This window comes from Arachis ipaensis, chromosome B10 (genome assembly GCF_059453495.1).
Source record: "Arachis ipaensis isolate K30076 ecotype BB chromosome B10, ASM5945349v1, whole genome shotgun sequence".
Taxonomy (NCBI): Eukaryota; Viridiplantae; Streptophyta; class Magnoliopsida; order Fabales; family Fabaceae; genus Arachis; species Arachis ipaensis.
Window position 1 is genome coordinate 133,604,209 of NC_142435.1, and position 16,505 is coordinate 133,620,713.

A 16,505-nucleotide genomic window follows, 5' to 3' on the forward strand; every position below is an offset into this window, starting at 1 on the left:
ACTGCTGGTAAACATAAACAAACAAAAAAGAAACCACACATTTAACACAAGTAATTCTTTATATGATAAATGTTCAAACACATGGTGCGCGTGTTAAGAGTGTTACCTGTTTCTCATTGTACACGTGGATCTAAACGAGCACCATGGAAAAATAAACGAGCACCATCTTTAGGTTTAGGTTGTTGAGGATAAATAAAGATAAGAGATGAAACTAGTTGTAGTGTGGGGCATGTGATTAGGAGTTAGTTATGCTCAGTTGTCAAGTTTGTTAGAAGGGTAATTACTTGTTAGAAAAATCTGTTTCAGCTGTGACTACAAATACAAGAGTACTCTGTAAAGAAGTTTTTTAGAATCAATGAACTCAGTTTCTCGTTCTCTTCTCTTCTCTCTGCTCTCTACTCCCTTTCTCTCTCTCTCTTATCTCTCTCTTTCAGATCTAACAGAGTTTTCTGATACCTTCTCATGGTATCAGAGCTCTAGGTTCTGATCCATGGCGCTACCAAGTGAGATTCCAGCTTCCGCAATTGTGAAACCTAGAACAACGATCAACACCATCGCATTCAAGCTCGATAAAAATAACTTCGTTCCATGGAGATGTCAAGCATTGGCCTTCATAAAATCGAATAAACTCAAGGAGCATCTCGATCCAAGAAAAGTACCGAGGAGATATGGATCTGAACAAGATGGATTGACAAACACTAAAACGAAGGAGTTTGAAGCTTGGGAGCAAGAGGATCAATTCTTAGTCTTGTGGTTTTTTGCCTCAATGGATCCAGAATTTACTCATCAGTTGGATGAGTGTGAATTTTCTTACTGGAAGATTATTTTACAAAAAGGATGAAATCAAAAGTAAAACAGCTGAAAACACAAATTAAGACCATCAAACTTCAAGGATCTGTAACTGAATATATGTCCAGGATAAAAAAGGTAACAAACTCACTTTCTGCATTAGGTGCACATCTTACTAGTGAGGAATTTGTCGAAACAGTAACTTAAGGCTTAAATGAGGATTATAATGTTTTTATTACTATGATAAATTCAAAGGCTGATGAAATAACTGAGAGTGAGGTGGAGGCATTATTAGTAGGACAAGAAGAATTAGTTGAGAGATTTAAGAAGAATGTACTTGGCATTATGCATGTAAATTTGGCTCAAGGTTCAGAATCAAAACTACAAGAACACCACCACAATTACTCTACATATTCAGAAAATCAACAACATAACTCTCAAGGAACAGGTTAGGAGTTTCGAGGACGAGCTTGTGATCGAGGATTTAGAGGTGGCAGATCCTTCCATTATGGCAATTCAAGGCCGCAATGTCAGCTATGTGGAAGGATTGGACACATTGTATGGGATTGTTATCACAGGTTTAATCAGAACTATCAAAGACCTTATGAAGCAGCATCAAATCCACCAGCTCCACCGTCTTCAGCCTTTCATCAACCACAGTCACAAACAGACTCACAACCACGAGCATTGGTTGTAGTTGTGCCGTCAACCATACCTTTGATAGATAGAGCGTGGTATCTGGACACAGAAGCATCACATCACCTTACATTTGATGGCAACAATCTAGTTACAGGCTCAGAGTATGAAGGCTCAGAGCAGGTGTTCACAGGTAATGGTCAAGGTATGTGCATTAATAATATTGGTAGAACTATATTATTTCCTATATCTAACCCACCTTATCAGCCCAACACACACTACTTTAAACTACTAAACCTACTACATGTTCCCTCAATCACAAAGAACCTCATTAGTGTAGCAAAATTTGTGCAAGATAATCACATGTTCTATGAATTCCATCCTTTTGATTGTTTTGTTAAGGCTCAGGAGACCAACGAACTGCTTCTCAGAGGGTCTCTTAGAGGAGGACTTTATCAATTTGACAACATTGATATATTGGCCATGGCAGCACCATCAAGTGGTTTACCTTCATTCGAAGGAAGAAGAGAAGCTTTGCAAGCAATAAAAGCCACTGCATCTGCTAGTAGTGACCAGGAATCTCATTTTAGTGTACAAGAGTCTAGAACAGGTAGTGTCGAGCATGAACAGAAAAGCAAAGAAAAAGAAAAAAAATGAGCAAGACCAAGAAGAAAAAGAAAATGAAAAAGAAAAAGAAAGTGAACAAAAATAGAAAAGAAAAGAAGAAGGAAATGCACATTGTAAAGTTGCGTCTGTGTCGCAGTTTGAAGTATGGCATAGAAGGTTAGGACATCCAGCTGCAAAAACAGTAGCAAAAGTAATGCAGCGTTGTAAAATTGTGGATGATGATAAGAATAAAAGAGACACAACAGCTATTACTCCTTTGTGCAATGCATATTGTCAAGGAAAACATCATAATTTGCCTTTTTCTGACTCACTTACTGACTATAACACAACCCTAGAGTTAGTCTACTCTGACATTTGGAGGCCAGCACCAATCATCAGTAGTTCAAGTTTTAGATATTATATAATTTTCATTGATGCGAAAACCAGATACACATGTCTATACCTGCTGCAAAACAAAGCTCAAACTCTCCAAGCCTTTACCCAAAACAAATTGCTACTTAAAAATAAGACTGGACACAAGATTAAAAGTCTTCAAACTGACAATGGAGGTGAATTCCTCTCTCATAGTTTCACAGAATTCCTCATTCAGCATGGCATTACTCATAGGCTTAGTTGTCCTCACACTCACCAACAAAACGGTAGAGTTGAACGAAAACACCAACACATAACTAAAATGGGCCTAACACTACTCTCTCAAGCCTCCTTGCCCCTAAGGTTTTGGGATCAAGCCTTCTTGACAGCCACTCATCTCATTAATCTACTACCCTCATACACCACAGATAAGAAAACACCATTTGAGCTCCTCAATCACAAAGAACCAGACTATTTGTTTCTCAAAACCTTCGGATGTGCATGTTATCCACAACTTAAACCCTACAACACTCATAAATTTGATTTTAAAACTCACAAATGTCTCTTTTTAGGTTACTCCTCTCATCATAAAGGATACAAATGTTTCTCACCTTCTGGCAAACTCTACATTTCCAAACATGTCTTATTTGATGAATCTGAGTTTCCTTATCAATCTTTCTTCTTCAATCAAACTCCAAAACTGAAATCTGTTGTCCCACACCTCCAAACTATCACATCTGCACTATTGCACCTCATTCCAGTCCACACCATTGTCCAACAAAACCATCTCAACACACAAGCCACATCTTCAGTTAGTACTTCCAACACCACTAGCATGAAACACCTGTCCCTAACTCAGACGCCACTCTACACCGACAAATACTAGACCCTGCACAACAATCCCTTTCCCAACCATCTCCACCGTCCTCCACACCCTTAGCTCAACCTGAGTCTTCTGCCAATATTAGTGCTGCTCATAACTATCCATTAACTCATGATACTGCTATGACTACTTCTACTTCAGTGTTTTCCTCAAGTAATGCAGGGTTAGCTGAGTAGCTAGAAAGAGGACACGCAGCTCTGCCCACTACAGCGCTTACTTGAATGCATTAGGGGTGTAAGTTACCGAACCGGACCGAAAATTATCGCAGAACCGAACCGAATTCTACAACAACCGATTGAAAAACCGAAAAAACCAGTTTTTTTTGTTTTTTTCGAACTAAACCGATCGGTTCGGTTCGGTTTTTGGTTGCCTTTACTAAAACCGAACCGAACCGGACCGAACCAAAGAATGAGGGTTCAGTGGAGTGTGATTTTACTAAGTTGCCCTTTAACCTAGGTATAAAAGGGCAACTCAGCCACATAACCTAGCTTTCTTCTTCCCCTTTTACGCCGCGAACCCTATACCCACTACCCGGTACCCAGTCTGCCAGTCACCCACACTTCTCTCCCCCATTCTTCAAAGGTTCCACCTCCGACCTACATGCTTGAGAGAAGGAGAGGCTGAGGGAGACAGAGAACTCGCCAGTCGTCGCTCGAAGTCGTTCATTCATCGCCGTCGCAGGGTCGCCGTCGCAGGGTCGCCCACAACAAAGCCAAAGCCGAGCAGCACTCCAACGTCCAATCAGTCCGTCGCCGAGCAGAAAACGATTCGCCGAGCAGCAGTCCGTCGTCGAGCAGCAATCTAGTTGCCGAGCAAGACTCCAGTGCCCGAGCCACCGAACAACCAGTCCCTCTCCTGCAAAAACCCAAAACGCAACAGAACGATGTCTTCCTCGGAGGTTAGATTTTGTGCTTGGTTATAATTTTTTTTACAGTAATTAAGTAATTAATGTATATATTGTCAACAAAATCCTAGTCTGCAATATTTTCAGTGATATTGGTACTTGATTTAGTGGGACTTTTAGTGATATTTGTACTGTTATGTGAGTTTCTGATTGTATGTTAAGTGAATTGGAAGACTTATTTAAAAATATACAGAGTTAATGAACAGAAAAAATGAAGTTCTAGAGTTGTTAGATATGAGAAAAACTTTGCAACTTTTGTTTTTTAGTTAATGTTGCTGTGTTGTTTTTGTTAACTACTAATGAGTCTCTTTGATTACTCTTTCTTGTTCTTGTGATACTGATCATTGCTGAAGCCTTAGAAAAATTTATGTAATAGTAACTCCTTGCTAAACAACACAAATATTACTTCGAATCCTCAATTTTTTTAATAAAAAATACTTCCAATCCCCTGGTTAAGGCATTTTTTTACTACTTTGAACTTCCTAGGGATCCCATAAAAAGAATTTCAACTTTACAAGTCAACAGCAGCCAATCACAGAGAAAGGATATGGACAATTAAGCTATGAAACACCATGAAATTTAATATGCACATGTACTAAGCCAATTAAATCTAATTCTGTACAGACATCAACAGCCATTAATCAAATTGGTTTTGCCTTACTTTACAAGCTTTGCACTAAATGCATATGATAATTCAAACTGATGGCCATTCAATGTTCAATATATCAGTGTTTACTGTATGCTTGGACAGGAATTAGGATAGAAAATTCTTGTTCTGGTGGAAGGTATTGGTTTATTTTATATAGAGATTGTCTGCACCTTTTTTATAGAAGTCTAGTTTCATTTTTGTTTATTAATGAACATGCTTACTTTGACTTCAGTATTGTTATCAACCAAATTTATTTTCTTTGTTAATATATAATTAATTGTTGATTGGCTGCTTATGAGCTATTGTGGTTATGTATGCAGCCAACAAGTAATGAGGTGCCCAATGAACGGACGCCTGAAGTTGGGGGTGAAAATGTCGAGTCCGTGGTACGTTCTTCAACGGACAGCGGCGCGCTTACCAAACCCCCGCCCCATCCTAGATCAAAGAAGAGGAAGGTTGATTCAACTAATGTGGGTGCAACTTCGGGAGCAACTCCTACAAATCCAGCTCCAAGCAATGTGGACACCGATGAAGAGGATGGCAAGGATGAAGCTAATGAAGGTAACAGAAAACCTTCTAGACCTAGATCTTGGACTTGGGAACACTTTACAAAGGATCCTAAGTCCAAGCCATCACATCCTAGGGCTAAATGTAATTGGTGTGGTGCATCATATGCATGTGACTCTCATAGAAATGGTACAACTAATATGCGTTATCATAAGTTGAGGCATTGATATGCACACAAAATTGGCTTCGTGCTTCTCCAATGACAACTGATTTTGAGGAGCTTATTGGAGAGTTTGAGAAACTTGAATTAGGTATGCAAAAAAGAAATTTGTAGTTCCTTTCATGGTTTATGTTTATAATTTATAATCTATATTATGTTTATAATCTATATTGATTTTCTTGTTTTATTTTTGTAGAAATTGCACCAACCGGAGAAGATGAGGATGAGTCTGGTGTGGATTCAGATTAAACATGGTGGCTGTTTGGTTTTTATTTGTTTTAAAGTGAATGTTTTGGTTTAAACTGTGTTTATTTTTGTTGTTTTGCTAGACATTTTTAATTGTCTTTGTTTTATGTTTAATTAAGTTGAATTTGTATTGGATTTGGATGTGATATACTCTTGTTATTCTAGTTTATTGAAGGTTTTAAATTTTATTTTATGGCATTTTAAATTCTGATAATTAGGTGTAAAAAAACTGAAAAAACCGACCAAACTAAACCGCTGTTGGTTCGGTTCAGTTCGGTTCGGTTGCTCAAACAGCAGCTAACCGAATGGTTGGCCTCTTTGTAGAACCGATCAAATCGGTTCGGTTGGTTTTCGGTCCAAAACCAAACCGAATCGAGCCGATTACACCCCTAGAATGCATCCTATGGTTACTAGAAATCAGGCTGGAATTTGTAAGCCGAAACTGTTCACTACACTGGTTTCGGATAATGTTTTAGACCTCACACAAGTTGAACCTTCTTCAGTGGTACAAGCACTAACCTCTCCGCATTAGAAAGCCGCAATGGATGAGGAGTATGCAGCACTTTTGAAGTGCAAGACATGGAACTTGGTTGAAGAGTCACCAACAGTTGAACCAATTGGATGTCGTTGGGTATTTCGCATCAAAAGACAGCTAGACGGAACAATTCAGAAGTACAAAGTGAGGTTGGTCGCAAAGGAATTTCATCAGCGAGAAGGTTTGGACTATGATCAAGTCTTTAGTCTGGTTGCCAAGCCTACAACAGTATGCACATTGCTGTCTATTGTTGTTTCAAAAGGATGGAGAGTGAGGCAGTTTGATTTCAACAACGCATTTTTCAATGGGAATTTACATGAGAAAGTGTACATGGTGCAACCTGAGGGTTAAGCACTTGGTTCTGGCCTTGTGTGAAAATTGGAGAAGGCCTTATATGGCTTAAAACAGGCTCCAAGAGTCTGGTTTTTGAAGCTAAGCAGCACACTTAGAGGCTTTGGTTTTGCAAGTACAACCTCAGATCCTTGTCTCTTTGTTCGACACAGTAAAGCTTCAACAATCTATTTTCTAGTATATGTCGATAACATGCTGATGACTGGCACTAATAAAACTGAAGTTGATGGTCTGATCCAACAATTAAATAAAGTGTTCACTCTAAAGGACTTGGGGGAAATGAATTTTTTTCTTGGAATTGAAGTTAAAAGACCTAAAGCTGGTACTCTAGTGCTGAAACAGTCTAAATATGTCAAGGATCTGTTGAAGAGAGCTGAAATGTTAGAGGCTAGACCCGTTACCACACCAATGGCTAGTACCTTAAAGCTTGATACAATAGGTACAACATTTGATAAGCCTTTTTTGTACAGATCCATAGTGGGTAGGCTGCAATACGCCACCATCACTAGGCCTGATATTGCCTTCTCTGTGAACAAAAGTGTCCCAATTTATGCATGCTCCCCTGGAACAGCACTGGAAGGCAGTAAAGAGAATCCTTCGCTACCTGGCTGGGACAATTGATTTTGGGCTTGAAATTCACAGAAGCAGTAACTTCAGAATCTTAGCATTTTGTAACTCAAATTGGGCAGCAGATACTGTGGATAGACGGTCAACAACAGGGTATTGCATATTCTTTGGGGGTGAATCTCATAAATTGATCAAGTATAAAGCAAACGGCTATAGCCAGATCAAGCGCCGAACCTGAGTTTAGATTCCTGGCTAATGCCATGACAGACACTATGTGGCTGCAGAAACTCCTCCATGAAATGCACATACAGACTGGACTTCCTCCAACATTGTTTTGTGACAATTAAAGCACAGTGCTCATGAGACAGAATCCAATTCTGCACAGTCGATCCAAACATTTTGAAATTGATCTCCACTTTGTTTGACATAGAGTTGAGGACAAGCAGGCATATGTAGTCCATATTCCATCTCAAGATCAAATTGCAGATGTTCTTACCAAGCCAGTGAGTCATGATGCCTTCTTGAAGATTAGATGCAAACTAAGACTAGTTGACCAACCCAAGCTCAAGTTGAGGATAAATAGAGATAAGAGATGAAACTAGCCGTAGTGTGAGGCATGTGATTAGGAGTTAGTTATGCTGAGTTGTCAAGTTTGTTAGAAGGGTAATTAGTTGTTAGAAAAATCTGTTTCAGCTGTGACTAAAAATATAAGAGTAAACCTACTCTGTAAAAAAGTTTTTTAGAATCAATGAACTCAGTTTCTCGTCCTCTTCTCTTCTCTCTGTTCTCTACTCCTTTTCTCTCTCGCTCTTAGCTCTCTTTTTTAGATCTAACAGAGTTTTCTGATACCTTCTCATAGGTATAGGTTTGATCCTCTTAAATCGGATCTAGAAACAAAGCAAATGAGAAGCTTATCCAAACCCTGAATGATAAAGAGAATAATACACGTATTGACACGAAACTGAAAAAGTGGAGCAAAGTAATTCACATGAACTAAAACCCACTAAGAATTAACCCAATTGAAGACATCCTTTACCCCAAAGTAAGGTGTCTAAAGCAAATAAAATTCCAACAGAAGATTGGAGAGCCCAAATGCCATCCTTTTAAGTAAGTGGCAATTTCAAAACACAACAGTGCCACCAAAAGCTATAGAAAAACCTTGATGGAAGAGTAAAATCTGTTCTTCATCGTTGGGTTCTCGTTCTCCCTGCTGTTGGAGTCTGCGTCCTCGTCCATTCTTTCGGAGGCCATGCGCCATTTCACAGCAGAGTTCAGACCATACAATGCGAGGACTATGGAAGTTAAACAATTGACGACTTTGTGTGCTTTAAGAAGAAGAATCCAGGTGAGTTGCTTTATATTTTTACCCTTTTTTTTTTCCTCTAGACGACTCAAATGGTCACCATTACCGCTATCACCACCACCAATGATTAACAAAGAAGTAGAAAACGAAAAAAAAAAGAAGCTTTAAGGTTTATAAATGGGAACAGAGATTAAATTATGGAATTATACACTCCTAGCTATATTAACTAGTTGTTATAATTGACAACGTGATAATAACTGTACTACATCCATAGTTCGTTTCCTGACACATTGAAAATAGGCTAAATGATTTATATATAGTCTGAAACTCAATTTGTAAGATCAAATTAATATAATTGGAATTTTAAAGATAAAATTAATACAAATGTCCAATTTGGAGTATCACTTCAGAGATTTGGTCCATCTTAACAACATACCTGATATTTTTAAGGAATAACATGGCACTGGATTCGATGGTTGCAGAACGTTTGGACCATTAAATGGTCCCATAACAAAATATGTTTTTGAAGTTTTTTAATAACTGCTAAATAGTCCTTATCTAGTTTTAATTATAAATTAGTCCCCTATATATTATTTAATTATAAAATTTATTTTTTTATTTTATAAATCATCATTTTATTATTCATCTATCATGTTTATTAATAATCAAAAACTAAAACAATAACAAATTAGATCTTCCATTAATCGTAATAAATATTTACAATCTTAATCGATCATAATTTTATCATTGATCCGTTACATACGTATTGGATTGAAAAAATCGTGTTTGTTAGAAATTCAATCAATTGGAATTGATACACAATCGATTGAATTTTGCAAGGCATGTGAGATTTTTCTTATTCAATCGATTGATCATATTACCCAATCGATTGAAATCATCAAAGCAATATGGGTTTAGTTCATTCAATCGATTGGTTCTGTTACCCAATCGATTGACTTACGCTATTAGAATGATATATGAAAGTTTAATCGATTGGTATGATAATACAATCGATTGAAGTTTGTAGGTGACTAATGGTATTTTCCAATTCAATCGATTGGTATGAGCATTCAATTGATTTAAAAGTGACGTGAATAAGGTTTTTTTCTGCATTCAATCGATTGGTACGATAATACAATCGATTGAATTTTGATATGCGCTATATATTAAGCATGATAACCATCCGTGTTCAGCCTCCCTCTCCTTTTTAAATTTTACAACTCCGTTTTTGCATAACCTCTCTCCTCTCTTTAAATCCAGAAAATTTCTCTCTTCTTCTTCTCCGATTTCATCAACATCCACTCCAAACTACATACATATTATTAATCCTCATCCAAATTCTTACAAAACCTACCGAACCAATATCCCCAAAATGGCTAGAACTAAAAACACAAAAAGAGCTAGGGTTGAGGGTGAAAGTTCTACATTCACCAATTTATAATCTTAATATTAAAGAAGAGATAAGATTAGAGTATCTAAATCAAAATAAAAACTTAAAAATTGAAGATAGAATTTTAAAGATAAGATAGATGGATAATAAAATAATAATTTATAAACACGAGTAGAAAAATTGAGAACGGTGTAACACATAACATAGTGCACAATTCAATCGATTGGATAACACAACCAATTGATTGAATTGTGAAATTCATATTGCTTTGAAGACTTAAATTGATTGGGTAACATGAACAATTGACTGAATTAGAAAAAACCCACATGCTAATCATCGTTCAATCGATTGTGTAAAAGTTACAATCGATTTATTTTTGAGAAAACCATACTATCGTCCAACATTCAATCAATTGTTTTGTGGAAACATGAATTCCAATCGATTGAATTATGGAAAATCTGAAATTCAATCGATTGTTTTATTAATCCAATCAATTAATTTTATAAGAAACATGCTTTACAACCCTATATGGATGTAACGGATTAAAAATAAAATTTTAATCGATTAGAATTGTCAAAAGATTATTACGATTAATGGAAGATCTAATTCGTTATTATTTTTGTTTTTGATTATGATAGATAAATGATAAAATAATGACTTATAAAATAAAAAATAGATTTTATAATTAAATAATATATAAAGAATTAATTTGTAATTAAAATTAGATAAAGACTATTTAGCCGTTATTAAAAAACTTAAAAGATATGTCTCGTTATGTAGCCATTTAATGGTCCAAACGTTTTAGGATCGAATCCTTTGCCGAATAACATACATAATTAAAAATATTATTATGTCGCATAAATAAATTTTATTTGATAAAAGATTCAGCTATTTTCAGCAACGTTTCCGTTTACTCACCTAACACTCTCTTTAGTGACTTAAAAGTTTTAAACGCTCCGTTTTGGGACCGTAACTTCTCCGTTCCCAAACCCTTCCCTGCACTGCACATCGGTTTGTATCCTTTTCTTTCATTCCGCCTCTGAAAACCCTAGATTCCTTTCTCCCAATTCTCAAACTCCCAATTTCGCCCCCTAATCCCGCAATCGATAACAAAAAATTGGAATTAAGAGAGGGGAGTATAACCTTGAAGCTCCGAAAATGGTGGGAGCAGGAGGGAGCAGGAGGGAGGATGCACCACCATCACTGAACAGCACCAACGTCTTCGCCGCCCTTAGTAGCTTGAAGAAGAAGAAGAGCACAAGCAGCAGCAAGATCAAGGAGCAGAGAAGAGGAGGAGGCGAAGTGACGCCGGAGAAGAAGGAAGTATTCTGGGCTCCGGCTCCTCTGACGGCGAAGTCATGGGCGGACGTTGACGATGAAGATGACGACGATTACTACGCCACCACGGCTCCTCCTGACTCATCTTGGGGCGCCGCCGTGAGTTCCGAGAAAGCCAATGACAGTGATGCTGCCGCAGATGTGGTGGGAACTCGCAATATTCTGCATTCTTGGTTCAATTTTTTTTATTTTTTAAATTGAATTGAATGGTGATATATTGATGTTGATTACCAGAGTAGAGTTCTGTTTGATTTTACTTTCTACGAAAATCAATTTGATTTTTCTTTTAGGGATGGTAGGTAAGTTCATGAGGATGTGGGTGTTGGTTGGTGTTGGTGTTTTTCAGACATAAAACCGGTTAAAACCATCTCTGATATATTGGAAGGATTCTACGGGATGGATTTTTTGCCCCCTCTAATAAGAATCTTCCATAAATAGTGTGCTTATATATAGTATGGCTACTCCTAATCTCTTATCATGACAGTGAAAGTGAACTACTAATAGTTTTTCATTTGATTCTCGATATGATTGGCTATTGCCTTTGTTAATTTCAGTGAACTACTAAGAGTATCTGCTTTTTATGTTGTCTAGCTACATGGGAATAATTTATCATTATTAATACTTCCAAGTTAACAAAAATTGTGATACCACGTCTTGATACTGTTCTATGTAATATCCATAGTATTATCTTTCCTAGTTATTGTTTATAGTTTATACTTTATACAACTAATGTTAGTCTTCTCTTTTCTTGGTACTCCATTTGGTCTGCATGAATATAATGGCCTTAGGTTCGTTTGCTTGCTGTGTTCTATATAATATCACTGGTGCCGGGGATATATCTACCTTTATTCTTCTATCTGAGTCATGTTTGTGTCGTTCCAATGAACTTAACTAACATAAATACAAGGCACAAGGAAGTCGTGTGCTCTGTAATCATCAAGGAACGGTCTTGTATGTGACATGAGCATTTAAAAATTATTATCATCAAGATGTCAAATATGAAACAAAATGGGGCATAATAAAGTTAATTTGCAAAAATTGCATCAAGCATTGCATATTGATGGTATCAATTAAATGTAAATATGAAGCTTGTGCTTAAGCCAGATGGGTTTCTACTTTTGGAAAATGTGCTGCTAATCAAAAGAAGTTATATTCATGGAATTGTTTATGTAAAAAAATAGTGGTTAAGTGAAATATATCACTGAACAAAATCTGACATTTGGATGAAAAGTTTGTTGTTGCATGCTCATATAGATCAAAATTCTTAATACTATGATCCATTTTTATAGTCAATTAACTAACCAATGTATACTACAGTTTGATTGATCTGAATGTCTGGTGTCTCTCATGATGTTGATTATCATTCTATTAAATCATGATTGCTTTGCACTTCAACTAACTTGTAGACTTGGTGAATATCAGGAAAGTGAGAGTGATGAAGAAGAAGGTATCTATAACGTGGAAGATGATGCAGAAGAGGAACACAAAAATGATGCAGAAGTACCAACAGAAGCTGAAGCCGTTGTTAAGAAGCTTCCTGAACCCTCATTGGCTACCAAAGAAACAGAAAGACAGCTTTCTAAAAAGGAATTAAAGAAAAAAGGGCTTGAAGAGCTTGAAGCTGTTCTGGCTGAGCTAGGATATACACCAAGAGAGTCCACTGGCCAGGATGATTCCCACGGTAATATAATGCTATTAATCATGCATATGACCATTTTTTGGTCAAGCGGATAAGACTATGTCTAATGTTTAGTTCTTTCAAATGGAGTATAATATGTAATGAATTTTGATTACTGATTCCTTGTAAACGATTCCCTGATAGAAAATTAGTTGGTTATTGTATGAAAGTGAACAAGTTTTATGTCTATATTTGTTGCTTAGCTGTCATACTGTCACACAATATATGTATATGGAAGCTCTATTTGTCTCATTTTCATTAACAATGACTTCTATCATCCTTAAAAATGTCATGAATAGATTGCTGCTCGCATTGTTGTATCCTGATTGCCGGATAATAGATTGCTGTATCTTATTATTTTGATTTTTCAACCATTGGATAGTAGCCCTAAAAGCTCGAGTAAACATATCTACACTTAAACCTCATACATACAACCTGTATCATCGAAGTCTTGCAGAAGTAACTGGTTATTTGTTCAGGTTTTACTTGGATTTTTGTTTCACATGGCCCTCTTAAAATGCAGGTGCAGAGAAGAAAGAGGACTACAATGGTGCCTTGGAAAAGAAGGAGAATGCTACTGGGGAAAGCAAAAGTGCAAGAAAGAAGAAGAAGAAGGAGAAATCTTCAAAGGAGCAGAAAGAATTGGAAGATCAAACGGATGCTGGAAATACAACATCTGAAACTACTGGCCCAGAAAAGGTAGAAGATGCAAATGCAGGTGATGTTAAAGAGCGGCTCAAGAAAGTTGCTTCCATGAAGAAGAAAAAGTCAAGTAAGGAGATGGATGCTGCTGCACGCGCTGCTGCAAGCGAGGCTGCTGCAAGAAATGCAAAGCTTACTGCGGCCAAGAAAAAAGAGAAGGCTCATTACAATCAGCAGCCAGTGCGGTAAACAGAGTAGTGGCAAAGTATTGTATCTTTTCTCTTGTTGTAAACTTTTGTCTTCTTCTATTCATTCTCTTTTCTGGTTAAATGCAAATCACCCACCACCACAACTTTAGACTTTTGGGCAAATCACTCCTTAAAGTTTTGATCTTTGTAATTTACTCTGATTGAGCTTTAAACACTCAACAATTTTCAAAAGTTTTATAACTAATTTACACTGCATGGTTTGGAAACTAAAATCTGAACATCATGGCATGTGTACTGTTAAAAACTTAAAATTTAAATATATTGAAAAATGTTTAAAGCTGAAGCAGGTAAAATTGCAAGAATAAAGGGGCTAGTTTGCCTTAAAGTCCAACTTCTGCTATTTGCAATTATTTGACCCTTTTTAATCACATATAACTTTATGGTCTTTTCATTTACTTTATTTTATTTTTACTTTTCTGCAAGTTTAAAATAAACTTTTTCATATTTGGCTTACATGGTGTCATTGTGTCCATAATGCCATTTGTTGTGTCATCACATTTTTTTATATGTTAAGAAATGGCAATGTTGATATTTAAACTCCATATCAAAAAGGTTGATGCACCAACGACTGCATCATATAATAATAACCAGCTTATGTTTTCAGTCATACAAAGATGACAAGTCATTAAGGAAGATTAATCTATTACTTCTTCACCAGATTCATACCTGCGAATCTTTGTGATCCATCCCTCTTCTCTTTCCCCTTTATTATTACCTTCTCCCATTGAAGCCAGAACCCCAATCTTTGCATGCTTCAGTAAATCACATCCCTACAAATGCCTCACTCTTCTATATCTCTACTCTCAGCACTTCCCTCATGGCTCCTCCGTGGGTCCAAGAGCTCCATCTGCCTCATCTCACCGTTCCCGTTACCATCGACGCCATGTACCCTGTCATGCCATCGCACCCTATACCCGTCCAATATGGAGACACCCTCTACCTCTCCAACCTCGACGACATGATCGGAGCTCGTGTCTTCACACCCACCGTGTACTTTTACCAACAAACCACCGCCAACAGTTGTGCCAATTCACAAAAACCCATAGTCAAAACACTTCAAGATGCCCTTGCTGATGTCTTGGTCCCTTACTACCCTCTCTCAGGGAGGCTAAGGGAAACCAGCAATGGGAAATTAGAAGTGTTCTTTGGTCCAAGCCAAGGTGCACTCATGGTTGAGGCACATTCCGATGTGGCTTTATCCGAATTAGGAGACCTCACTGCACCAAACCCAACTTGGGAGCCATTAATCTTCAAGTTCCCTGATGAAGAGCCATACAAAGTCCTTGATATGCCGCTTGTAATAGCACAAATCACAATCTTCCGCTGCGGCGGATTTAGCCTTGGGTTGCGACTCTGTCATTGCATCTGTGACGGCCTAGGAGCCATGCAGTTTCTAGGCGCATGGGCTGCAACTGCAAAGGCTAGGACTTTGGTAACAAATCCAAGGCCAATTTGGGATAGAGAGGTTTTCAAACCCCGTGACCCTCCTCATATACAATTTCCCCACATGGAGTTTATGAAAATTCAAGAAGGCTCAAATCTCACAATGTCGTTATGGGAAACTAAACCGTTACAAAAGTGCTATCGCATCACGCGCGAGTTCCAAAACCTTATAAAATCCCTTGCCATGCCACGTGACGGTTATGGCTGCACAACATTCGACGCAATGGCTGCACATGTGTGGAGGTCGTGGGTCAACGCCCTCGATGTGAGACCATTGACCTACGACTTAAGGTTGACATTTTCTGTCAATGCAAGACAAAAGCTCCGGAACCCACCCTTGAAGGAAGGGTTCTACGGCAATGTAGTGTGTGTACCTTGCACAACAAGCAAAGTTTCAGAGCTTGTGAACCCTGAACGGCTTTCAGAGACAACGAGGTTGGTTCGAGAAGCAAGGCTAAGCGTGTCGGAGGAATATTTGAGGTCAACGGTGGATTTCGTTGACTTGGAGAGGCCAAAGCAACTAGAGTTTGGAGGGAAGCTAACAATAACTCAGTGGACAAGGTTTTCAATATACAGGTGTGCAGATTTCGGGTGGGGAAGGCCACTATATGCTGGTCCTATAGACTTGACTCCTACGCCTCAAGTTTGTGTTTTTTTGCCCGAAGGACAAGATGGTAGTGGTGGTGATTCTTGTTCCGGTGGTGGTTCTATGATTGTGTGTATATGTTTGCCAGAATCTGCTGCTCATAAGTTTACTCAAGCATTCATGTTGTTGGATGACTCAAAATTCACACATTAGCTTGGTTACTTAATGGCTGTTGGATTTAGTTGATTAAAGGTGTTTTCAATAAAACATTGGCTTTGATGTGTTTTGGTTACGTATGAAGAGTAATTATTTTCTTGAAAAGTATTCAAAACACTAAACGAATAAATAAATAAAATTTAGAGATATAGTTAGAACACATATGAGATTTTAAATTTAATTAATGGGTTATACTAGGTAATCAATAATTTTTTTGAACAACTTGAACAACCACCAATCAAATTAAAATACATTACACCTCCAAATTACCCACCTAAATCTTAATATTAGAATAACCATCCGCATACCTAATAAAATGAACATTCGATGTATCCATTATTCACATTGTTTAGTATTTTCATTGTCTACCTATAC

General features: G+C 37.5%; 2 protein-coding genes across 2 annotated transcripts; both read left to right on the forward strand.

The window, feature by feature from the left end:
• Window positions 1–10,866: 10,866 nt before the first annotated feature.
• Window positions 10,867–14,425, forward strand: LOC107623320 (uncharacterized). Its single transcript, XM_016325528.3, has 3 exons — window positions 10,867–11,440; window positions 12,719–12,977; window positions 13,498–14,425. The coding sequence occupies exons 1-3, from the start codon at window positions 11,117–11,119 to the stop codon at window positions 13,863–13,865; spliced, it is 951 nt and encodes a 316-aa protein (XP_016181014.1). The 5' UTR covers window positions 10,867–11,116; the 3' UTR covers window positions 13,866–14,425.
• A 153-nt stretch (window positions 14,426–14,578) lies between these two features.
• Window positions 14,579–16,156, forward strand: LOC107621149 (HXXXD-type acyl-transferase family protein). Its single transcript, XM_016323186.3, has one exon. It carries the CDS (start codon window positions 14,703–14,705, stop codon window positions 16,125–16,127), a length of 1,425 nt encoding a protein of 474 aa, XP_016178672.1. The 5' UTR covers window positions 14,579–14,702; the 3' UTR covers window positions 16,128–16,156.
• Window positions 16,157–16,505: the final 349 nt, after the last annotated feature.